The sequence below is a fragment of the Entelurus aequoreus genome, linkage group LG12, assembly GCF_033978785.1.
Source record: "Entelurus aequoreus isolate RoL-2023_Sb linkage group LG12, RoL_Eaeq_v1.1, whole genome shotgun sequence".
NCBI lineage: Eukaryota > Metazoa > Chordata > Actinopteri > Syngnathiformes > Syngnathidae > Entelurus > Entelurus aequoreus.
Genome location: NC_084742.1, coordinates 17411563 through 17436931, shown reverse-complemented (window position 1 = coordinate 17436931; position 25369 = coordinate 17411563). Strand labels below are relative to the sequence as shown.

At 38.7% G+C, this 25369-nt stretch overlaps 1 protein-coding gene across 1 annotated transcript; it reads left to right on the top strand.

Moving 5' to 3' along the window:
- The first annotated feature begins 51 nt into the window (after positions 1-51).
- Positions 52-22223, top strand: ube2h (ubiquitin-conjugating enzyme E2H (UBC8 homolog, yeast)). The gene is made up of 7 exons (XM_062064911.1): positions 52-360; positions 13516-13592; positions 14649-14723; positions 14820-14859; positions 18858-18910; positions 20458-20586; positions 20657-22223. The coding sequence occupies exons 1-7, from the start codon at positions 308-310 to the stop codon at positions 20779-20781; spliced, it is 552 nt and encodes a 183-aa protein (XP_061920895.1). The 5' UTR covers positions 52-307; the 3' UTR covers positions 20782-22223.
- The last annotated feature ends 3146 nt before the right edge of the window (positions 22224-25369 follow it).

The following is a 25369-nucleotide window of genomic DNA, read 5'->3' as shown; positions in this document are numbered from 1 at the left end:
TCCGTCGGCAATGACGCTCGGTCGCGCATATATGACGTCAGCGCGGAGGGATCCTAGCTTGTCAGAACCATGGCCAGAGCGTCGAGAGAGAGGCAGAGAACGCCAGTCAGTCGTCTCGTCTAAAAAACGTTCAGTTTGGCGATCGAGGAAGACCGAGACAGTCCAGACGGGAAGATCGACATTGTTTGCGACCAAGCCAATGTTAACTTTCGGATAGGACACTTTTGCTAGACTCTTCTAGCGTGTCCGGGAGGGGGCTAGCTTTCTGTTGACCTGCCTGTGTTCCTGCGGTGGAAATAGCCAAAAAATGTCGTCTCCAAGTCCGGGCAAGAGACGAATGGACACCGACGTGGTGAAACTGTATCCTTTTTTTTCCAAACACAGCACAACAACTCTACGGCTTTTTAGAACACTTTTTGTCCTATTTCTGTATTTATGACGCTGTATTGTCCTCACACACACACTACATAGAGCCTCCATTGTCAGTGACCAGTGTTTGTGTAAACAACATTTTGCTAGCAAAGCCTCGGCTTGCCTGTAAAAGCATTTGCTGGATTTTAAAGACACGCCAACGAGCTAAAAACACCCAGATTGTTGGTTTTATTACCAGCAAATAGCGCTAACATGACGCGGTTTGTTTGGCTAACCTGCAACAAGACCGAGTAGATGCTAGCGTTGTTGTCCTCTTTTTTTGGAAGCGGTTTTCTTTGATGTTGTTGTTTGACTAGAACAACAACACAATGGCTACGTGTTTGCCTTGCTTGTTGTCAACGGGATTTGTGTCAAATTTGGCCCTTCTTTGTACACGTTGGCACACCAGCTTGTTTACATAATGCACAGCGGACGTCAGCTGAGACTCCTGCTGCTGCTGTTGTATTTTGCCTCAAAACACTTCGAGAAATTCCTCTTGTCCTCAACGCCACCCACTGGGGTTTTCTAACGTGTCGCTTTTCGAGCAGTTGTCACTTGTGACGTGCTAGCAACTGTAGTCGCTTGTGCTGGTTTAGCGTGCGAGCGACAAGTCTTGTTGGTTGATTTTCAACATCAAAATGGCCACCTGATCACCAGGGGATCGCCCCACTCTTGCTCGTGTGGCCTCTCCGCAAACAAAACAAGTCGAGGGGGGGGGGGGGGAACGTATGGATTGCGTGGAATCGTTTTTGAAAACTACGGAGGAAGGTGAGTGCGCACGGCAGGTGAGGCAAGGCCAACTTGGTAACATAGCGAGCTACTGATTTCATGTGACAACTGAGAAATGTTGCCGAAAACAATGTAGCTATTGCAGTGTTCTAGAAAAGCACAGTACTTTTGTTTTACTAGCCAGAAAGCTCAGGAGGGAGGTGCTTAGAACAGCTGGTGAGATAGCATTAAAGCTTTGCTAAATAAAAGGGAAGTAAGTTGTCCTAACAGTAAAAAAAAACACTTAAATGGGTCATATTATGATTTTTTTCTACATTGAAAACACTTCCTTGTGGTCTACATACTATGTAATGCTGGTTCTTTGGTCAAATTTTGCATAGATTGGGCCCCTCAGTACATCACTGACTTGTTATGCCCCTACTCTTCAGGGCGCAGCCTGCGGTCTTCAGGCCAGGGTCTTCTAAAGATCCCGAAAACTCGTTTTAAAACCTGTGGAGACCTGGCATTCCAGACTATATAGCTCCCAGACTCTGGAAAAAATTGTGCCAGTCCCTCCTTGATCTTGACTGTGTTGAAACTTATAAGAAACATTTGAAAACTTCTCTTTTTAGTAAAGCTTTTAGTTAATCCACCTTTTAACTATCATTTTTAATCCACTTTGTATCGTTTTGATGATGTTGCCCCTGTTGTTTTAAATTGAATTGTTTTTTTACTTCATCTATGTTTTGTACAGCGCTTTGTGATTTTATCTGTGAAAAGCGCTTTATAAATAAAACTTACTTACTTACTAGATTGTTTTACCAACAGTCTTCCGTCTTTTCAGAATACGTAGTTTTGTGAGCATCCCATCCCTAAAATTAGCAAGTGTTCCTGTCATTTTGAGAAGATTTAACTGCTTTTTTGCAGGCGATCCTTAAAAACAACATATTGTTCCTTTCATATTGATAATCATTAGGGTTTATTCTCTGATCCTGAAAAACTGCTATATGACAGGTTTTCAGGATCAAAGACAAATTGTATTTCATTTCTTTAATCCTGAAAAACTGCCATGTAATATATATAGCAGTTTTTCAGGATCATGCATGCTCATGTCATATTAAAGATCTTTGACTGTTTTCTGCAGTTGATCCAAAGAAAAAAAAGTTGACTGTCCTGTCATATTGAGGATCTTTAGTATTTTGGAGTTGATTCTTAAAAACATCAGAGTGCTTCTATCATAAAGATCTTTGACAAGTGTTTTTGAATTGGATCCTTAAAAACAGCAGAGCACTCCTGTCGTATTGAGGATGTGTAGCATTAAGTAGTAGATCCTGAAAAACGGCTAAGGTCACATACATTTTTTTCAGATTGTTTTTGCTGTAAGTCCGTAAAACAATCATGCAAATGTTATATTAAATATATTTAACTGTTTCTTGCAGCCGGTAATTCATAAAAACAGTAGACTCCTCATGTCTGTCATAGAGATCGTTCATGTTTTTGCTTTAAATCCCTCAATGTAGCAAAGCATTCCTGTCAAAGTCAGGCTCCTTAAATGTTCTTTTTTCAGTTGATCCTTAAAATCAGCAGAGTGCTCAATTTATTTTGAAGATCCTTAAAAAAAGAAGAGTACGCCAAACATTTAGGTATTTGAGAAGCATTTTTGCATCCATGCACTCCTGTCATATTGATGATTTTTTGTTTGCATTTTGGAATTTGATCTTTAACAACAGCAGCAGCATACTCCTGTCATATTGATGATGTTTAGCAGGTGATTGTTTTTTGCAGTAAGTGCTCCAGTTTTTCATAATGATCTTTCACTCACATATTTTGCAGTAGATCCTTAAACGACAGTGCTCCAAACATTTAGGTATTTGACTAGCATTTTTGCATTCAATCTTTAAAAACAGCAAAGCTCTTTATTTAAGGATTTTTTGCATTTTGGAGCTGATCCTTAAAAATGGCTTTTATCATCTAGATCTTTGATGTTTTTGCAGTAGTTCTTTGTTTACAACAATGTTTTGAAAACATTATTTATGTCATGACTACGTTGGACATTTTTAGATATATAAAATTACAGCCCCGCTCCTCTGTAATAGAAAAGACAGCTTTCACTATGGCCGCCACCTGCTTACTTCTGTTAGCTAGCATGTGGAGGGGCTCTTGCTTGACCATGGGTGCCCCCCTTTTCTGTGTAACCAAAACCAAAAACTCTTACCCCCCTTCCCTCATCTAAGCTCATCGTCGAGCTTTAATTTGCCTCTGCCAAAGCCACCGGAGAGCTGGGAATCTGGAGTGTGGACGGTGAGGGAATTCCTGCAAACAAATGACCTCAGCACGTCGTACGGCCCCCATATTTAAGCATCAGGCTTTGTCCTAAACCCGGCCAGTGATACTGTAGACGTTCCAGTCCCATGACATCTTTCTACTGTTGAAATAAGATGGTTTTGACATTAGCATTGTTCAGCTGACTTTACAGTGTATGTGTAGCTATCAAAAGGCAGACGCGTGGTGAACTTTTGCTAACAAGACGCAACATTGCCAGGGTCCTCCTCTACACAGTCTAACCGGGAGCTGCTGGAACCAGCACAGGTTGTCCACAAAGGACTTTTAAGCCTTTTGTCAATGTGAGCTCTTGTGGCGCCCTGACTGTGGAATTATGTGCTGGAAAATAAGTGGATGAACATTTTAACTCTTGGTGATAGTTACATTTTCTGAAATGTACTGCACAAGTGATTGTTTTTCCCTGACTCCTTTGGGGAAATCAGAAGGAAGCTTGTCTAACTTTGTCCTAATTTTGGACAAAGAGTGACAATGAAGGGTCTTTGAATAGCTTTTTGCAATAGATTTCTAAAACCTAGCTCAGTTCTCCTGTCCTTAGGAAGATCTTTGAGTAGACTTTTGGAGTACATTTCTAAAAACGGCACTGTACTCTTGTCCAAATGAGTATCTTTTAGTACCTTTTTGCAGTAAAATACAAAAAGCACTGTCCTATAGAGTATCCTAGATCAGTATTTTCTATAGTTTCTTAAAAAGAGCCAGCTTTTATCGAGCATCATTGACTAGTGCTTTTTAAGTAAATCACTAAAAATGGCATAGGACTTCTGTCATAAAGAGCATCCTGGATAAGCATTTTTACCAATATTTCCTCAAAAACAGCAGTGCACTCCTGTCATATACTATATTTTGCAAACGCACCTGTCCTGAGGAGGAGCTTTTATGTAGCAATAATTTAAATTGGATTCCTGTCATAGACCTTATTAATATATTTATTGTCATTGTAAAGAAGACATTACAAACTAATTTTCCAACATTCTGTTGGCATCATTGACCCCAATACATACAAAATAAATAACATACGTGAATAAGCTGCAGTTATTTGGAGATTTTATGAATGTGTCCGTGACAGTTGAGGACACGTAAGGTTGTTGGGAAGAACAGCTTTTGCTGCTGTGTACTTCCTGCCTGAGGGCAGCAGGTCAAAGAGGTGCTAACCTGGGTGATATCGTTCTGATATTATTGTCTCAATGCAGCTATGAATATTAGGGATGTAAGTCTTTGGGCGACACACAATTTGATTAGATTCTTGGGGGTAACTATTTGATTCTGAACCGATTCTCGATTCAAACCACTTCTCGATTAAAAATCAATACTTTTTTAATAACATTGGGCGCCAGTTCTATGATTAACTACATTGCTCCATAAAATAGTTTAATAGTTCTGATAAATTTCTATATTACTTAAAAGAAAACAGGTTTTGTTTGATAAAATTCTACCCAACCATTTACAAAAGTGGCTGGACAGGACCGATTTTTAGGGATATTTCAGTTTGTTTCTCGCTCCTCCCACTCTCCATTGGTTGAATGAGATTCATCCACTCTCCACTTCATTGTTACACTCGACACATGACATCCGGATAGCATCAGCAGCCTTTTGTTGTTTTGTGGCCAAGGCCTACTGTCCCCTAGGACAATTAAGGCTGCGCTGGACTAGACGTCCTAGCTGGGGATTAGACCCCGCCCCTCATAGCTAATTGTTCATTAATTGGCATGTCTGAGAAAGAGGGTGATGGTGGTCTTGATTGACAGATCTGCACTGGAGGTTCAGGGCTATGTCACCTCCAGACAGTAGGAGGTTTGAGGCCCTTGTTAATCGCACAGCCCAAATGTTGACGCTCGCCACACGCTTGGTTAAGTTCTCTTAGAAACCCAGATGGACTGAAAAGTCCTCCTTTTTGTTTTTTTTGTACAACTTTAATACCCCCCATGTTGCTTTTCACATGCTCCTTCCATTCATACACAGTGGATCATTACAACAGCCTCATCAACCTACTGTCTTATCTAATCGCCTCACATTTCAGCCGTGTCAGCACTTTCATCACCATGTCTGTATGGAAATTCTGCTTAAGAGTGTCAACACTGATTTAAACTGCAACTATCCGTAACATAATCATAAATATAATGGTAGTATTGATTTGTTATGCAGCTTCTGTATATTTACGGTATTTTCCGTACTACAAGCCGCTTCTTTTTTCCTACGCTTTGCATTCTGCAACTTTTAAAACGGTGCGGCTAACGGCCATAATGTTTTGTATTAAACAAATAGTTTTCTTAAAACACAAAGAGAAAGACACTGATAAGGTGTGTTCTTGTTTGTGCGAGTTAGCTCACTGCAGGTGCTGCTGGTTGAAAATGTACTTCTTGTTTCGCGCCTTGAATCGGAAGTACATCCCGTTTAGTCTACTATTTGTCTAAAGCGTTTCTGCTGGAAAGTAAATTTGTCGTTTGTAAATTTTACAATATACCTGGAACAATTCATACTTACCAAACCCTCCCTTGTGTGATGACTGTAAGAGTGTTTTCATGCATATTTGTATGTGCTATCGTAATGTAATCAAGCCAGCGTTGTTAGCATTAGCAAATATGCTAACGCTTTTACATCGGTCTGTGTTAGTATTATTAATTTACAATTGCATTCTCTTTGTAATTTTTCAGTTTCGTAAATTCCCCAAAACGTCACTGTGGATTGGAGAGCTAGCTTCCGTGGCTAATGGGTCCATGACTTCTGTTTTGTGTGTGTGACAGGCATCGTTTGGAAACAATTAAGTTATGTAAATAAACATTTACAAATTATTATGTACTGGTATATATCTGCGGCTTATGGTCCAGTGCAGCTTACATATGTAAAATGTTTGATTTTTTCTCAAATTTGATGGCTGCAGCTTAAATACTGCCGCACTGTATAACCTGGAAATTACGGTATATGGATTTTAGGTCCTTAAAAACAGCACAGTCCCTTTTGTAGTGTACATAATCTAGTATTGATTTTAGTAGATCCATAAAACAAAGCATTTGCGTAATCTTAGACAATATAAGACTGGCGCTTTTTAAACAGGTTATTTAAAACAGCAGAGCGCTTCTGTGTAAAATCTCTTCGACTAGGGTTGATTTTTGTTGTGTATTTTATCTATTAGGAGCATCTTTGACCAGCAGTTTTTTACATTAGATCCCTAAAAACAGCACAGTACTACTGTCATATAGAGCATGTTTGACTCTCCCTTTTTTCAGTAGATTCTTCAATGTTGATCTTAATCTACTTCTCAGTGTTTATTTTCAGAAAGTCATTAAAAACAGCTCAGCACTCCCAGCATTACGAGCATATTTGACAGACATATTTTGCATCAGATCCTTAAAAACAGCAGAGAGCTTCTGTCAAAGGACTAGATCCTTAAAACCCCCAAACTCCCTTAGATTAGGAGGATCTTTGATCAGTATTTTTTTTAATAGGTCCTTTAAAAAACCATAATATACCTAAAAACAGCAGAGTACCCGTGTCAAATACATCAACTTTGACTAGCGTATTTTCAGTAGTGTCCTAAAAATAGCAGAGCGCTCTTATGTGGATTAATATTTTTTTTAGTAGGTCCTCAGATTTAAACAGTAATGTGTTCCAAACCTCCATAACTAACGTCCGTTTTGTTACGCTTGCACTGTATGTATGTGCACTTATGCAGTCTTTGCCAATTCCTTTTCAATAGACTGTTGATTTAGTGGAAATTCGAGGGGAGGAGCCGGCTACCTTTTTGATTGCAGTGGGTGGGCTCTTATTTGACATCCCCGACAAAGACAAAAGACAACGTTCGGCCTGTGCGGCACTGCAGTTCACATACAGGAGGAGGATCAGCGAGACGCAATTTGCATGATGATGCTATTATTTGGGTTAATTGGGTTGGGAGTTGTTGTTTTTGTGCAGAAGTACAGTTAGCAGTGCACTCTTTAGCCTTTTTTATGTGCAGACTGACTCAAAATTTAATAGCAGTTTATGTCTTCCCAGACTGAACCGCTGGAAAACATCAATGTGGGTTTGAGGACTTCCATTGATATGTAAAACCTCACGGCGAGGTTGTTTTGCATGGGTCGCACATGCCGGTATCAGTTTATTTAGTCAGAAAGAGCTATGAGCTTAGAAGACTGACGGCGATGAGCATTACAATTCTGTTCAAACCAAACTGTACGACTGGGGTTTGTCGACGACGGATGGCGGGGGAGAGTTTCGTTTGTTTGGTATCAAGCGGATTAAAAATCTAACTCTCATTGCAGCAGCGCTCGCCGTTCTTCACCCCCCCCCCCAGAAGCCTGTTTTTTAAAGCGCTGTGAGGGGGCAGCTCAGGGCGCAAAGAAGTAATCTTTTTAGCTCGCATAAAGTAGCATTCCGTAGCTGCACTGCATGTGTTTGCATGTGAGGACATTGAATTCTACTCAGGTGGGCGGGGGGGGGGACAATTTTGCAGTAAATTGACTTCAACTGAGACTTCATTGCCATGTTAGCTTACATGTTTCTTTGCTTGAAAGAGGAAACTTATTGCATGCTGGTGGACGGCAGGTTACGAGACTTCCTGTCTTTCGTCTGCAAGGCCGACATTGACTGTCTTCCATCGTCTGTACAAAAAGTGTGCTTAGTTTCTGTCGCTGGGAAAGGCTTGCTGTTGTAGAAACATTCATACGTCTGTCCCCTTTTGCCTGGTTAGCACTGCTTATACCCACACCGTTAAGTCAATTGTATTGTGCTTGTGCCCATTGCATACCTACAGCACGGCCAGGCCAGTTTGGTTAGTAAGAGAATACCACGAAAAAAGGAAAATATTTCACTTATGTAATATTGTTTTCAAATACTTGTATGGTTATTTGTTCACAATTTGTGGTCTTTCTTACCTTCTTGTTTGTAAGAAGTCCATGCGCATATCTGCGGTGTAATGATTTTCGGGTAGAGAGGAGGGAGACAGGCATGTTGTGGAATAAAGACAGTTGGACTCACACATCATATTAGTAGGTCGGCACTATTGTTACTTTGTTGTAGAAGACCTCCATATTTGTTTTTAGTTGCACTTTTCCTCTCCGAAGAAAGGAGGTAGTGACAAGCACCTGCCAGCTCTCATAAAACACCCTTGAAGTTTATTGTCCGATTAGCAACATTGATGATGTCACACCTACATGCACTGCTCTGTATTGAATCAGGAGATGTGCAAATTCCACTTTTTTACTGCAGAAAATGTTAAAAACTATTGGAATCATACAGAAAGTATATTCACAACTCAGTAGAATGGACATTTACTTTATTTAGATTTTACATGAGGATAAAGCACGTCGTACACTTCTCACATGTTCTAATGATAATCGACATGTTTAATTGAAAACACTAAAAATAATACAGAAGTCAAAACACACGGCACGCTTGCTCACCCACTTATACATTAGTTTTCATAATGATGATCTGTCATTTACTCCTAAGGCTATGTTCACACTGCAGGGTAGGATGTACAATTTGGATTTTTTTTTGTCAAATCCGATCTTTTTAGTTAGTCGTTTACATTAAGTATGATTGATGTGAACGCAATCTGACCCGGATACAGACATGACGTCATACGTGCTGCAGTATTTACGAAAGTAATCATGGCTTCAATTCTAGTAGGTCTGAATCCTGGCGCATTTGTGGCATTGTCAAGTATTTTCAATCAATCATCAATCAGTTATATTTTATATAGCGCTTTTCTCTAGTGACTCAAAGCGCTTTACATAGTGAAACCCAATATCTAAGTTACATTTAAACCAGTGTGGGTGGCACTGAGAGCAGGTGGGTAAAGTGTCTTGCCCAAGGACACAACGGCAGTGAGTAGGATGGCGGAAGCTGACCTGCAACCCTCAAGTTGCTGGCACGGCCGCTCTACCAACAGAACTATACCGCCCCATTTTGTGCAATCAAAGTCAATATTCTCTGAACCAAATTGTTGCGTGTAGAAAATGAAAAAAGGGAGAGGGTAACTATTTTGGCTCTCGCAGTTTTTTTGCTTTGACGTCTGCTCCGAAGAGCGTGTGGGCAAGCAGTCGGAGACTGTTTTCGGCTCTTTTGTCAACTATTTTGCAACCGTCAATTTCATCGCAGAAGTATGACGCTCATCGCTGTTTGATGACGTATTTGTCGAAAGAACGCGAGTGAGCAGCGTTCAGACTGCAGTTACATAGATGCATATCTCATTTATATTCACATACAAAAGAGGCATGGGTCTGATTTGAAAAAAATTGGAATTGTACTGTTCATATTGACATGAAAAAATCCGACATAGGTCATTTACGGGCAAGAAAATCGGAACTGACATGCAGTGTGAACAAGGCCTAAGTATGGACAGCCGCCGCCAGTCATAATGGGTTATACTTGTATAGCGCTTTTCTACCTTCAAGGTACTCAAAGCGCTTTGACAGTATTTCCACATTCACACACACATTCACAGACTGATGGCGGGAGCTGCCATGCAAGGCGCAAACCAGCAACCATCAGGAACAAGGGTGAAGTGTCTTGCCCAAGGACACAACGTACGTGACTGGATGGTAGAAGGTGGGGATTGAACCCCAGTAACCAGCAACCCTCCGATTGCTGACACGGCCACTCTACCAACTTCGCCACGCCGTTCACGTTCTACTATAATAATGCTTTACTTTGCAATGGGGAATCTCTCTGTGTTTTATTTCTGATGTGTGTGTTGGAATGTTTAACTAGTCATAACCAGGCCCGCATTGCAAAGCGATACATCTTTTCGTCACTACTTACGTTCTTTAACAGCTCATCATGCCCTCAGCTTCTGCTTTTGTTGGCTGACCTTATTCTACCCAATGCCTTTCTATTTTGTTGTTCCTGCTGGCTTCCTGAGGGCTGCAGTTTTATTAGCTTCTTCTGTGTTCTTTTATGTTATTCACTAACACATTTGCTGCCTTTTTTCCCTGTCGAAGGAGCTTACTAACAGCTTCCATTTTGAAAGAATGTCAGCTGGTAATCAAAGATTTGATTAAGAAGTGACTTTTCCACATGTCCTTGCAACCTTATTTATTTTTGAATAGGCCAATGGCGCAAGTGGTACAGTATGTATTAATTGTGTGCAGTTATGTTAAAAATGTGCTGTGTCAATGTTATGACAAGGCAATGATGCAAGTAGCTGTTGATTTAGATTGGCTTTCCCTACAAACTGTAATACAATGTTGCTGTGGTGATGATTGGACATGTTTGTTTTCCACACTTGGGGTGAGGTTGGAGATATATTTAAAGAGCAACGGACTGGAATGAAAATATGTCTGCACCACAATTTGTTGCATATTTATACACCAGAGCCTGTTCGTAAGGTCAGAATAAGAGACAAATGTTGGTGACTAGCAAGGACAGCGCTGTGAAAAATGGTGGTAATTTGGTGTGGGTCTCCTGCTGAACCGCTGCTCACTAAGGAGTGAAAATGTGCAAAACATGCACCTCAACAGTGTTGCAATCAGTTTTCAGACAAATACGTGGCACTGTTATTGAACCCCATAGGTTGAGTTGCCTTGAAATTTATTTTCAGCTTATTGTGATCTACCGTACATAATAACCGCTGCAGCTTGAGGGTGTTAAGCTTAATCACCACGGCATTTTTTACAAACATTTGGGGGACTGACCAGCACAATTTGATCAAGATTGGTTGAAAAACATCGCCACCATTAAATGTTTGTGCGGGGTCACTGAACAGGACTTGGCATGTATTTAACCGTAAGTCACTGAACATAAGTTTTATATATTATAAAATATTCAAGATATGTGTGTTACATGCATGCTTCTTTAACATTTTGACCACCATCCATAGGATGTGCCACAATTATCATTTACAGCGAGCAACCCATGGTGTCCTAATTATTTGGCGTGGCTGTACTTGGGATGTAACTACAAACGGTAGTAATGATAACCGCAGTAAAACTATTAGTAATACTTTTGTAAATTAAAATTATGAAAAACAACTCCCGATGGTTAGTAACACTTTTTTAAATAAAAATTATGACAGAAACGTAGTAATAACTGCAATTTGATAAACTCATGGACTGACTGGCGCCAGCTCGCTTGCTTGTATGCTAACATGAAAACAAAAGGCATTAACGTTTTTTCCCCATTAAGAAACAACATAACCCAATTCACAAATAAACACATTACTGTTTGAGCAACCATGTTATTCAGTTGTGCACATCGAAGCTACAGAGTGATTGTTCTATGCTCGAAGGAATACGAAACAGAGGTGTTTTTACAGAGTGTTTAAGGACTGCTGTACAGAGTAGTACGCCACACGCTCGCTAGAAATAATACGTAAGAGATTTATTTGTTAGGCACTTTTCATTTAAAGAAATCTTATAGTGCTACAGTACAAACCAATATTTAAAACAATTAGAAGCCTAGCCATTAAAACATCAAAGACTAAGACTAAAACACTATCAGTGAAGCATAAGAAACATCTTTTTAACGCGTAAGTGCTGGTGTAAAAAAAAAATATATAAATCTTCACAAGAAGGGCAAATGGGTTGGGGTTTATAACTATCTACTTTACTAATTATTATTTTTTTCAAAATGTATTTTTTTTTCAATATACTGAATACTGGTACATATGTGTGTATATATTGTGTCTGCCGATGTAGTTCTGTTGTAGAGAGACAGATACCCATAGAGAGGGTGATACGGATACACGCAAAATGGCAAATATTGGCGCTGATAATCGGTCGATCTCTAGTGTATATACTTTTTGAACATTTTGAACATTGTAACAATAGTGCGATGATGATAACCGTTATCGAGGGTGTCGAGGGGTTCGAGTTCTGCCGGGAAAAGAGGGAAGACGCACATTGGAGTTGTTTGGCTGAATCGCATCTTGTGCAATAAAGACAAGACACACAAAGAAGTTGTATGAGCCTATGTATTTTATGTAAAATGTAAACATGGTAGGTTATAGGTTACTAAGAGCTAGCAGCTACTGTATACAACTGCTAAGCACACAATAGCATAGACATACGTAATACGTTTCCTTCATTGTACAATATTGCAGTCTAAAACAGCCCATTTGTCATTATAAAACCAAATTCAAATAATTATAGTTGAATATTACTTACACATATAAAGTCTCTATGACAGAAGTGTATTGGAAAGTATCCTGTAACAAATTTGTCAGCATCACTTACTGTGTCATGAGGTCATACCTATTATTGTTCTCTGTTTGACTCATTTTACTTGCTCAAACCTTTTCTAACATTCCACACTACAAAATGCTAAAAGTATGCATAGTTCCTGCCGGTATTGTATCGGATCAATATCGGTCAATACTCAAGGCTCAAGTATCGGCATCGTACCGGAAGTGGAAAAGTTGTATTGAGACACCTATTTGTAGGTGCTTCATATGTGAAGAGATAGGAGTATATTGATTCTGTGTAGCGTATTCGACCGTGTGTGTGCATGAAAAGATAATGACACTCGCTGCTCGCCACAGATTATGACTTATCTATACTAATCCAAGGTAAATGGAGGGTGTGTACAGTGTATGCAAGTCTGGTTTCACTGCAAAGTCGGTCTCTATACACCAGGTTTGCTTGCGCACTGTAACACCTATGTACCTGAACAAGCAGGAAACACGTTTAGAAGTAGACGTCAAACTGCACGATCTTACTGGGAAGATGCTATTAGCGAAGCGTAATAACTGTTTGCTCCGTGTAAACTACCGCCTGCAATCAGTCCTTTAGAAAGTCCAGACAGGGACACCTCTCCTCGCTTTTGCCAGAGCTTAAAATAAACCCCCTGCTCAGTTTGCTTTAACCCTTCGGGATGGGGTTTGGAGGCGGGGTTCAGCGCCTATAACTAATGAGATACACGCTGGACGAGGACTGACAAGCCAGCTGCTACTGTGTGCAGCTCAGTCAGCACACATCTCAGGGAAGTGTTGCTGTTGTTCTTTTCACACGTCACCTAAAATAGAAAAAAAATCCAAAGCACCACACTTGATCATACACACAAAACAAGAAATTGTAATCTGTGCAGGTTGTGTTTTTGTGTTGTTCTTGACCGCCTGTCCAGCATTGAGAGCAAACATGAAGTCACCATTCTCAGCGGACTCAACGAATTTGTAGTGAAGTTTTTTGGACCACAGGGAAGTAAGTAGAAGTTGACATTATCTATGAACCAAAAAAATACTCTCTCAAAAATCATTAAATCGTAACTGTAAATATGATAATACACATGTTAAACTACTCAAAATGGAAATGGGCCCATCTCAGGCAGCATTTTCTCTGTACAATGTTGCTATGGCGAAGATGACCCTTTTAAGGAACAGGAGTGAGATCTGGCAACTACATAAACTTATAACCACATGGCATTCATGCTAATAGCATGTTGACACTATGCATATTACAATGATTCAACCAAAAACATGTATTTTGAAACATAACATCAAAAAAAAAATTTAAGTACCAAACCTTTTAAATATCGAATAAACCTATAAATAAATTAATGAAAATATTTTTAGCCCTGCCGTGGCTTCCAGAGAACCTGAATGATGCCCCTTCCTGTGGAATATTCTAACTTGTTCAGAGTAAAAATGCTTAAGTGTGAATTTGTAAAATAAATTGTTTTTGTTTTTAAAGAAAATTAAAGTATATTTGGGACAAGGAATAACACAAACATGGACAAAATATAAAATTTTTGAATGATTTAAATGATGATAGTTCATGCTAAAGTGTAATTTTAGGAAGCAGAGCAAGGCCATAAAAGCTATTTTTCCAATGTTCAAAATTCATAAAACTGTATTAATACATGCAATCATACTAATTGTTGAATACAAAAACATTTTTAACAGTTAATTGTATTTTACATTGTATTTCCTAAAGACACAAATGGCACTAATTCAGTAAAATGTCCCCATGAAGTGCATCATTTTTACATAGGTTGTTAGAAAAAGCCCTCTAACGTGCATCAACAAACTCGAAGCTTAATTGGAGCTTAATTTGAGTTAAAATTTAACTGCATTTATTGTGTACAGTATAAAGTAAGTACACCAGGCTTTAATACTTTAGTTTGCTTGAGAAAAAACACAAAATAATTTGCCACCCTTCAAACCACACAAAAAAAAGTCACTTTACTATTTAGTGTGCAAGCAAAGCCCATACAGGAAGTACTGTGATGTCATCTTACAATTTGTGTCTTCCATTCAGCGCCGTACGAGGGTGGCGTGTGGAAGGTGCGAGTGGACCTCCCTGATAAATATCCTTTCAAATCACCGTCAATAGGTACACCTTTTCTCTCTCTCTCACTCACACACACACACACACACACACTCACTAGCATGTAAAAATATATTTTAATGCTGCTCTCTGCTTTTTCAGGATTCATGAACAAGATTTTCCATCCCAACATTGATGAAGCGTAAGTTTACACTGTTGGGCGACATTTTCTACCATTCTGTTTATTATTATCCAGAATGGTTTCTATTAAAATGTCCAAGTGAAAATGCCATTTTGAGCCCACTTCTATCGTACCATTAACTAGCATTCGTGTAAGCAGTTCAATTTGCTGTGTTGCTCTTCCAAATTTTTTTTATTTTTCCACAAGATGGTGTTTCCTTTTTTCCCCATTCAAAGAATGCAGCAAAATTTCTAACCTACTGAAATTGCAATTTCACAATTTCCCTGAGAAAAAAATTATGCAACCAGCAGACTTGGAGGATATTCATTCAATTGATTCATTTTGTAGAGAAAAGCAGACAACAGACATGACACAAAACTATTATCATTTCAAATTTAAAACGTACTGTCTTCAAGAAACACTAAAAGAAATCAATGAAATAAATGGTGGTAGTCAGGAACAATTTATTTTTTAGATGAAGCAGAGGGAAATTACACAATCACTTAATTCTGAGGTAAAAAATAAAGATTGAATCACTCTAATCAATCATTTACAAAGATAACACCTACGTCAGATTAAATGTGTTCATTAGTCTGCATTTAAAAAGGAGTCTTCACACCTTGTAGAGCTTTTGCACCAGGTGGATTTACATGAATCATGGTTTCAACATGAAAGATGTCAATTGAAACAAAAAATTATCAAACTTCTCTAAAGAAGGTCAATCATCACGCAATGTTGCAAAAGATGTTAGTTGTTATCTATGAATGTTCTCATTCATCCAGGTCATTGTATTCTCAGGGCATTCAGTCGATCGCAATTGGACAGTTTGGTTTGTCTTAGAAGACGGTTCGAAGTATGGACTAATGAAGCCTATTTGGATGAGAGGCGAAACGTTTCCTAAGAATGACCAAACAGTCCAGTTGCAATCGTTTGAATGTCCTGAGAATGTTTGCTTACAGTCAACTGTGTGTAAAAGCTTGTAAAAGGCAATCATAATGGTAGTCCAAAGAAAACATCAAAGCATCAAGACTGAAAACTTCAAGCAATACGTCTTGAAAACAAAAAATGCAAAGCTAAACAAATGAAGAACAAACAGGCGGAAACTAGAGGCACTGTCTGTGACCAAATTGTAAAAAAGCGCCCAAAGGAAATGGGATTTAAATAGAGAAAAGCTTAACGAAAGCTGTCTATAACACCTAAACAGAAAAACACTTGGATCCAATGAGCTAAAGAGAAGCAATCATGTGATATGGATGACTGGATGAAAACTACTTTCAGTGATGAATTGCCATTTTGCATTGGGCAAGGTAATGATGCTGGAACATTTGTTAGGTGGCAATCCAGTGAGATTTATAAAGACGACTGCCAGAAGAAAGCAAGCACATTTACACATTGATGATATGGGGTTGCATATCAGATAATGGCTCTGGGGGAGATGGCTGTCATTATATCTTCAATAAATGCACACATTTACATTGGCTTTTTGGACACTTCCTATTCCATCAATTGATGTTTGGGGGTGATGATTTTTCAGGAGGAAAATGCATCTTGCCACACAGCAAAAACTCCTTTAGGAAAGATACATAAGGACAATGTCATGGCCTGCAAATAGTCCGGCTCTCAATCAATTAAAAATCTGTGGTGGAAGTTGAAGAAAAATGGTCCATGATAAGACTCCAACTTGAACAGCTGATCTGACAACAGCAATCACAGAAAGTTGGAGCAATATTGATGAAGAGTACTTTTTGTCACTCTGTTGGCTGTTACAAAAGCCAGATATGGTGCAACAAAGTACTAGTGATAGTGGTGTGTTGTAATGTTTGGTTTTCATGAATCCATAATTGTTTCCTTAAAATTGAATGATTACATAATTTTCTGATTAAAAAAATAAACTTAGTGACTACCGCAATTTATTTTTTTTGATTAGTTTCTTGAAGCCTGTTAGTGGGCATTTAAAATTACTTATAATTTTGTGTCATGTCTTTTAGCTGCTTTTTTCTACAAAATGAAAGAAACTGAACATATTCTAAGTCTGCTAAATCCATAATTTTTTCCAGGGGTTGTATTAGCTTTGCTTTTGCTAACCACTTCATGCGTGTTACTTTTAAATAGAATAAAATAACCTTTTTAATGGTTTAAAACTAGTTGTAGCACCTAACACAAGAAGTGTACCAATGTATGTGCAGCTTTAAAGAAATTTCATAAACTACTTTTGTCAATATTGGAACCAATTTAGAGCAAAAAATTCCAGAAACCGTGTCAGTGGAGGACTTGAATGACATTGTAGATAGAAAACTCTATGTTCCTCAAAAAGGTGACAAAAAGAAAATTAATTGTCAAGAAATGGAAAGGCAAAACCTCAACTGACAAAATATATTAAAAAGTGATAAAAACAGTTATTTAAGACATTTCAGAACCTTTAATGAATACTGCAATCTCTTATCAAACAGGCACATTCCCAAACAAAATGTAAATAACAAAAGTTGTACCGATTTATAAGAATGCAGTTTACAAATTACAGACCTGTATTTTTACTTCTACAATTTTCTAAAATTTTACAAAAATTATTCAACCGCAGATTGGACACATTCATTAATAAAAGCGGAACACTCACGGAGAACCATTACGTATACAGAGCTAACATTTCATCATCTAACTAAAGTATTTGACACAATTAATCATAATATCTTAATTAACAAATTAGAACGGTATGGCATCAGAGGGTTGGTCTTGAACTAGGTAAAAAGCTACTTAACCAATAGAAAGCAATATGTGAAGCTAAGAGAACAAACGTCTATAGAGCTAAATGTATCTTGTGACCAAAATTGTTCAATTTGTATATAAACAACATTTGTAAAGTTACAAAAGACCAAAAGTTAGTATTATTTGCAGACAACACGACTACATTTTGTTCGGGAGAACACACACACATGCTAATATAAATGATAACGGAAGAAATGAACCAAATAAAGAGAGCAGGCCTTTGAGACATTTGTGATTCAGGGCTATATAAGTAAACTTTGATTAATTTATTGATTGATTGAGATGGTTTCATAAATACAGACTATTTGAATCTCAGTAAAACTAAGATAATGCTTTTGGGTAACAGAAGAGAAAGTCAAACAAAAATAGACGGACATTGAAAGAGTAAAATAAACATTTTGGGTGTATTAATAGACAATAAAATGAACTAAAAAGCTAATATGAAAATATATAACATAAGGTGGTAAATATTTCAATAATGGATGAAGCAAAATATGTTCTTGAACAATCTATCCAATATTTTTACTCTGCTAAAAAGGTATTTTGGGGTCCTGTAGTATCGTCTGAATTCCATGAAAAAGTACATGATCCACCAATATCGGTTAATGTATTTCAATGCCGATCACAAACGCCAATCTCTTGTTGATATTTATTTTTTGTCCCTCGGCTTACACAGGCAGCTACCAGTTAACTTTGTATGTTATACACGGTGTGGAGCCGCTCCCTTAAATTATTCATATAATATAATAAACATGTTACACACTCTGCAAGAACAAGCAGGATCCGATAAGATGGCATGCTAATCGCTAAGCAACATACACAATAAGTGCTAAGTGAAGTTTAAGAAGCTGGAAGCGTTACAGCAAACAGTAAGCAGATATTAAGTCATCATGTGGGCCACCTGACATTATAGGAGTTGTAGCTGCCAGTACATTGACAAAAATGATATCATTAGAATCTAGTGAACCATTATTGAAAGTAGTTTTAAGTGTAAAGGTACTTCTGACATGTAAAATAATGCACTTGGACACAAATATGCACGTTTTTTACCCAAATGACAAAAGTCGGTCAAGCTCTTTGTTGTTCCCTGCCCATTCATTCAGAGCCTAGACTAGAGGGATCTGTGAGGAAGACGGCAGGTCTTCATTACGACCCCCCTGTCAAAATAAGGACGAAAGACATTAATGTTGATTCTTCTCATCTTGGCAAACTACAGCAATAAGCACATGTATTAACACTTGGCTACTGTGCTCCAGGTCAGGAACTGTTTGTTTAGATGTCATCAACCAGACGTGGACAGCTCTTTATGGTGAGTACACATACAGTACGTGTGTGCGTGTGCGTGTGCGTGTGCGTGTGCGTGTGCGTGTGCGTGTGTGTGTGTGTGTGTGTGTGTGTGTGTGTGTGTGTGTGTGTGTGTGTGTGTGTGTGTGTGTGTGTGTGTGTGTGTGTGTGTGTGTGTGTGTGTGTGCGGTTAATCTTCTTACGGAGGGCAGAGGTGATTGCTAATGAGGCAACGCCCTCGCTTAGAAAGGTCAGAGGCCTTTGTTGGGGATGATTAGGTGTAGTCCGCTCCAAGAGAGACCCATCCTTTTACTTCCAGACTTTTTTCAAGGTCCCATGTTATTTTGATCAACAATGTTAAAAAGGAAGTCCAAAAATTGTGTATTGGAAGTATGCTGTTCACAATCTAGCCTGGATGCCAGAATTTTAGACCAGTGAAAAGTGTGTCTGTAGCTTTAATGCTAATGAGCTGTTTGTCCACACCAAGTGTGTGTCTCTAAGAAGCACTTTTGCCCTTTCATCCACTTTTTTAAAATTAATAATCTGTACTTGTGTAAACCTAATAGACGTCATATATCACACATCTGGAGCAGACTAAACCCTGGCTTTATTTTAAGACGTGTAGCGAAGCCTTCTACATCCCTCCCGAAAGCTGTCCTCTGAAACGGTGGGTGTAGACATATTAAAGTTAAAGTACCAATGATTGTCACACACACACTAGGTGTGGCGAAATTATTCTCTGCATTTGACCCATCACCCTTGATCACCCCCTGGGAGGGGAGGTGAGGGGAGCAGTGAGCAGCAGCAGTGGCCGCGCCCGGGAATCATTTTTGGTGATTTAACCCCCAATTCCAACCCTTGATGCTGAGTGCCAAGCAGGGAGGTAATGGGTCCCATTTTTTTATAGTCTTTGGTATGACTCGGCCAGGGTTTTGAACTCACATATGGAGCGCTTGTCCAACGTAATAGTTGTCACACATTACATACAACTACGTCACATTAAGGAGATGGACAGGAGGGCACAGACGTTGACGACGTTAGCACAGCTATGTGCGCTACAGTGCTAACATTACAGTCTTATTTTACCAGCAGCAACGCTAATGAACATCCAAATGATCAAACTTATAGGTGCCACGTCTGCGGATGACTAAATTCCCGGCCTCTTTTTTTAAGTCAGGTGGTATTATGGGGCGGTATAGCTCCGCTGGTAGAGTGGCAGTGCCAGCAACTTGAGGGTTCCAGGTTTGATCCCCGCTTCCGCCACCCTAATCACTGCCGTTGTGTCCTTGGGCAAGACACTTTACCCACCTGCTCCCAGTGCCACCCACACTGGTTTAAATGTAACTTAGATATTGGGTTTCACTATGTAAAGCGCTTTGAGTCACTAGAGAAAAGCGCTATATAAATATAATTCACTTCACTCTGTCCATAAGGAAGGAGGATTTTCCCTAACGACGTGAATGCTACCAGTTGTTACAGCTCCCACGTCTGTAGCTGATTGAATGACAGATGTGTGTGGAAGGTGTGTAGTGAAGCCTGCTTTGTGTCATGACTTTTTTTGGTTTTTTTTAGACCTGACCAATATCTTTGAGTCGTTCCTGCCGCAGCTGCTGGCCTACCCCAACCCCATCGACCCTCTGAACGGAGACGCCGCCGCCATGTACCTGCACAGGCCAGAGGAGTACAAGCAGAAAATCAAAGGTATGATCAAAGCGGACCAAAGAGTCGGCCATTGTTGCTGCCCTCCATGAAATATCTTGTGTCCCTGCAGAGTACATCCAGAAATATGCAACAGAGGAGGCGCTCAAGGAGCAGGAGGAGGGTGCCGGCGACTCCTCGTCCGAAAGCTCCATGTCCGACTTCTCAGAGGACGAGGCCCAGGACATGGAGTTGTAGTGGACCCCCCCACCCCCTTTGTCCCGCCTCTTGATAAGCCCCGCCTCCTCCTCCTTTACTCCCCACAGAGACTATATTTGATTTCCTAACCATGACAAAGCAGACTTATAATATTCATATTTAAACACTTTTGATTTTTATTATTATTATTAATACTAAACAAGGATTTTTATGAATGATCTAGCCTGTAGCGCCCCCTCCTGTCATCCCTGCATTTTCTTCACGCTCCCTGTGTGCGTCAATCGCCTCGGGACGAGGCAAAGACAGTATTTGAGACGCACAATCACACACAGGGTACCAAGCAGGACAACACAAACCTTCTTTCCCCCTTTTTTTTTTTTTCAACAAAGCGTGAAGCACCTGAACGAACAACATGGCTTCCTTGGCTCGGGATTCAGTGTCTTCGCTCCCTCCGATACAAACATGTCAGTCCAAGCATACTAAAGGACCTGAGGATGCAGTAGTTGGTTTGTGGACTTTTCCTTTTCTCCTCGACGACGGAGGACAAGAGCACATTTCTTAACTCCACTTCCTGTCATGTGACCCCTGGACAATCTTCAAAAGACTTTGGGAAGCAAGCTAGCGCACATCCGACAAATAGATACTAGCGCTCACGGCTACGTAGTTAGTTAGCGTCTGTGGTGTGATGAAATGTAAAAGATGCTACGTTTGTACAGGTGTTTCTTAGCCTACTTTCACTTCCTACAAAGGGTCCTGCATCTCCAGTGTTACCTTATGTTCGCAAGGACACGCAAGAAATCTTACCTTTGCAGCCGCCACTGTTTCATAAATTAGAAAGGAGTTTTTTGTTTTAAAAACAAAAAGTAATCCAGATTGGAATTCTTGCTTTTTCTTTTTTACCACAGTGCAGTATTGTACTGGACTCCTGTAATCCCACATGGAAAGTTCTTCTAAAGGCTAAACAAATGCTGATCTGTGTCCGCAAACTGCTCTCTTTATGTTCACGCGTGTAGGTTTTGTTTTTAAACAAAGCGTGCACAATCAAGTGATGGTATACTCCGTTTGCTGTGGAAAGCTAATTTAAACTCTTACCTTCACATATAATCCTTCAAACTAAAGAGCAACTTAAAATGCTTTTATTTAACAAAACCTCTTAACTGCCCTTGGTTCAAAAGTGAAGGATGATGCATTCAGGGACCGTCCAATGTTTTTTGCTCCCCGTTATTGTGCCCAATTATCACACACCGCAGCATGTTCTTTTTCATTTTTAGATATTTTCTGACAAAGACATGCACCCTTGGTTTTATTCATACTCACCCCTGTTCTATATTTTTTTTCTTTGCATTGTAAAGTGGGCATGCTTTGTCAAACAAAAAAGGACAAATGCTCTCCATGGAATAGGCTTATAACCTCATAAATAGTGGTGTAAAAAAAATACTGTTATAACTTCTCTTTTTTTAATAAAACATTCAATGTGTATAAACCGGCGTCTGTCTCGTTCTTAAAGCCTCTTTATGGTTTTGTGCACAGTTAAGCAGCTAATGAAAAAAAGTGTTCCGTTTTTACAAAGCTGCCTTGACCTTCCATGTTTGGCCACTGGATGTCAGTGTTTCTCCATTTACTTTAATAGTGCCTTCACGACCATATTAGGTTTGAAAGTTGAATTATTATATTTAATACTACATAATAATATTAAAGCTGCTATTATTATTTTTTTGTTTAATTAATATTTCACCCCCCGCGACTCCGAAAGGGACAAGCGGTCGCAAATGGATGGATAATTAGTATTTCCCCTCTGATTAACCCCAGCTCTACATGCCACCCCTTTGTAGCTGTAGTTCTGGCCTTAAGCCAGAGGGTGGCGCCTTGGGGCCTTGCAACAGGCAGCACGGCACCAATGATTGAAATGTGACATAAGGTATTTTAATCCCTTCCCTTCTAAAAGAAAAAATGTATTCTGTCACGCATTAATCTGCTGTTGCTTCCGGCACGTGACGTCACTGCTGATGTTTTGTATGTTTTTTTGTTGTTGTCCAAATCTGCTTGTGCTGCCCTAAATTACTGACATTACAAAATACAAAGAGAGACTGCAAGGACTAGCAGGTTAGTACGTTGTGTTATTTACATTTAATTGATACTGTCGGGTTCCTTTCTGCGGTTTGCTATTGTTAGAGAGATTTGTAGAACTTCATAGCAACCTTATTTTACTGTGAATTATTCGAAGTCTTATTGCAATGCAGTAGTTTATATTATGAGGTGTACTTAATATAAAATGCAAGGTATCTGCAATAGAGCCCTGAGGAACGCCACTTCTTAGTGATTCCTCCTCTCTTTGGCCACATTTTTTACATTAAATGATCTCTTTTTTTAATTCAACATGTAGGACAAGGCCTTGTTCGTCTGCATGAGGCTGAGGATGAGGATGCTGACGAGGCAGCGCTGACCTCCAGAGGTCCAGCAACACGAGACACTCAATGAAATATTTAAAGCCTCCATTTTTATCCGCAGTGCAGGCCCTCCATGACGTCATGCCACACCCGGACTGGTCCTCTTGGAGCCTACAGCTGGTCATGTGACCCACGCTGCCGTTGCTTCCTTTTATGGTGCGAGCCGCCATGCAATCAATCGCTCTGTCGCAATGATGTACATTTTTAATGCATCTTCATAAAAGAGTATCAAGTTGGTTGCAGGCTTTGTCGACTTCATCAGCTCGGTTTCAGGTCGTGGAGGTCGAGACTTTGGTCTTTGGATGACTCACTGACGGACACGGGAGCATTGGGCTTGTAAAACACATTGAAATATAGTTCAGAAACATTCCAAAATGTTTTTTTTATTGGATAACTGTCCTCTTTGGTCACATGGTATTATCAATTGACTTTCTAGTCTAGAATTGCACATATTGATAAGCATGCAGTAAAAAAAAAATGCTAATACGGGTTTTTTGTACTTATATGTTTTTACTTTTTTTAAGTCAACATGTTAAAACCAATATAAATTCATCACATGCAAAGCAGTTTAATACATATTTCTATAAAAATAAAAGTAGTTGTAGTAGTACTGTAGTATAGTAGAGTGATATATTATTAAAATGTAATTTTTGTTTTTAGAGTTTCACTAATCTTCCTAATTTCTAATTTTATGATGCTGAAACCATTATTTTTTTTAAATTTAAATGAATTTTTCTGCATTGTCATTATTAGTATTATCTAATTGTTGCTCTTTATTTTTTCTGCCTCCATAGTGCTCATCTTTTAGAATAGTTTTTTTAAATAAATTCTAGCAGAGTTATTAGTTTTATTTTACATGCTATTTTATAATACTTTTTAATACTATTATTCCATTTAATTTCTGTATTTATTACGGTCCACTTGTCATTTGAATGAATTGATATTGTAATGCATTGTTTAATGATTTTCTTCAACACAGAATTAATACACAAATCTTAATACACAATAATATTCACTGAAGATTTTTTTAACATTTATTTCAGTGCTACTTTTTATACACTAAACTTTTTTCCAATTTTTTTCATTGCATTTTTAAACTGACCCATCTGTAATTAAATGTATCGTTATTAGTAATATTATTTATCCATCCATCCATCCATCTTCTTCCGGTTATCCGAGGTCGGGTCGCGGGGGCAGCAGCCTAAGCAGGGAAGCCCAGACTTTATATTTCTATATTATTATTTAATCGTTTGATAATAAAATATAATCAATTATTATAAACACGTTATATAATCAGTTTAGATTTTAATTATCATAATATGTTATGTTTGTTTTTATTTTATTTTTCATATTGACATTTTTAACTAACTGTAGTATTATTATTGTTTATTGTTTAATGAATATATAATAGGTTATTTTTTAAATAGTTTTGCAATTATTTTAGACTTTTCTTAATACATACACACACACACACACACATATATATATATATATATATATATATATATATATATATATATATATATATATATATATATATATATATATATATATATATATATATATATATATACTGGATGGATGGATATATATATAATGTTACAGTTTGGACACCTACACAGACATGATATTTAGCATTGATAATATTTTAAAGAATATTTGGTGATCAATAAAAATATGCAGATTTTTTGTATTGAATTAAGTGTACCTAATGAAGTGTCCAGTCCTGATTACATTTGATAGCGTCATAATTATTTCATGTCTGGCATCATCCGATCCTCACACATTTTAAATATGTATGATCCAACAGGTGATCTGAGGCTCAGGTGTCGCTCGTCACTCATTTTGGTAAACCAGCACCTTTTTAATATTACACGACCCCCCGCCCACCCCTGTGCAGGTATCTAATTATTAGGGACAGCAGGTGAATGCAGAAAGGAGGGAGGTGCTGATGTATAAATGCAGCGTCTCTGCATCTTCACTGTCATTCCACAGGAGATCATTCTCCTCCTCATCGCCATCATCATTATCATCCTCATCATCATCATCATCATCCTCATCATCATCAAGCAGGTTGTATGTTTTCTCTGTTGTCCTGTGGAGGTCATCACTTGCCATATGGACGCTGTCATTTGATCTATGTGTGCATGCGAGGACCCACAAGCCTCCACTGTGTCCTC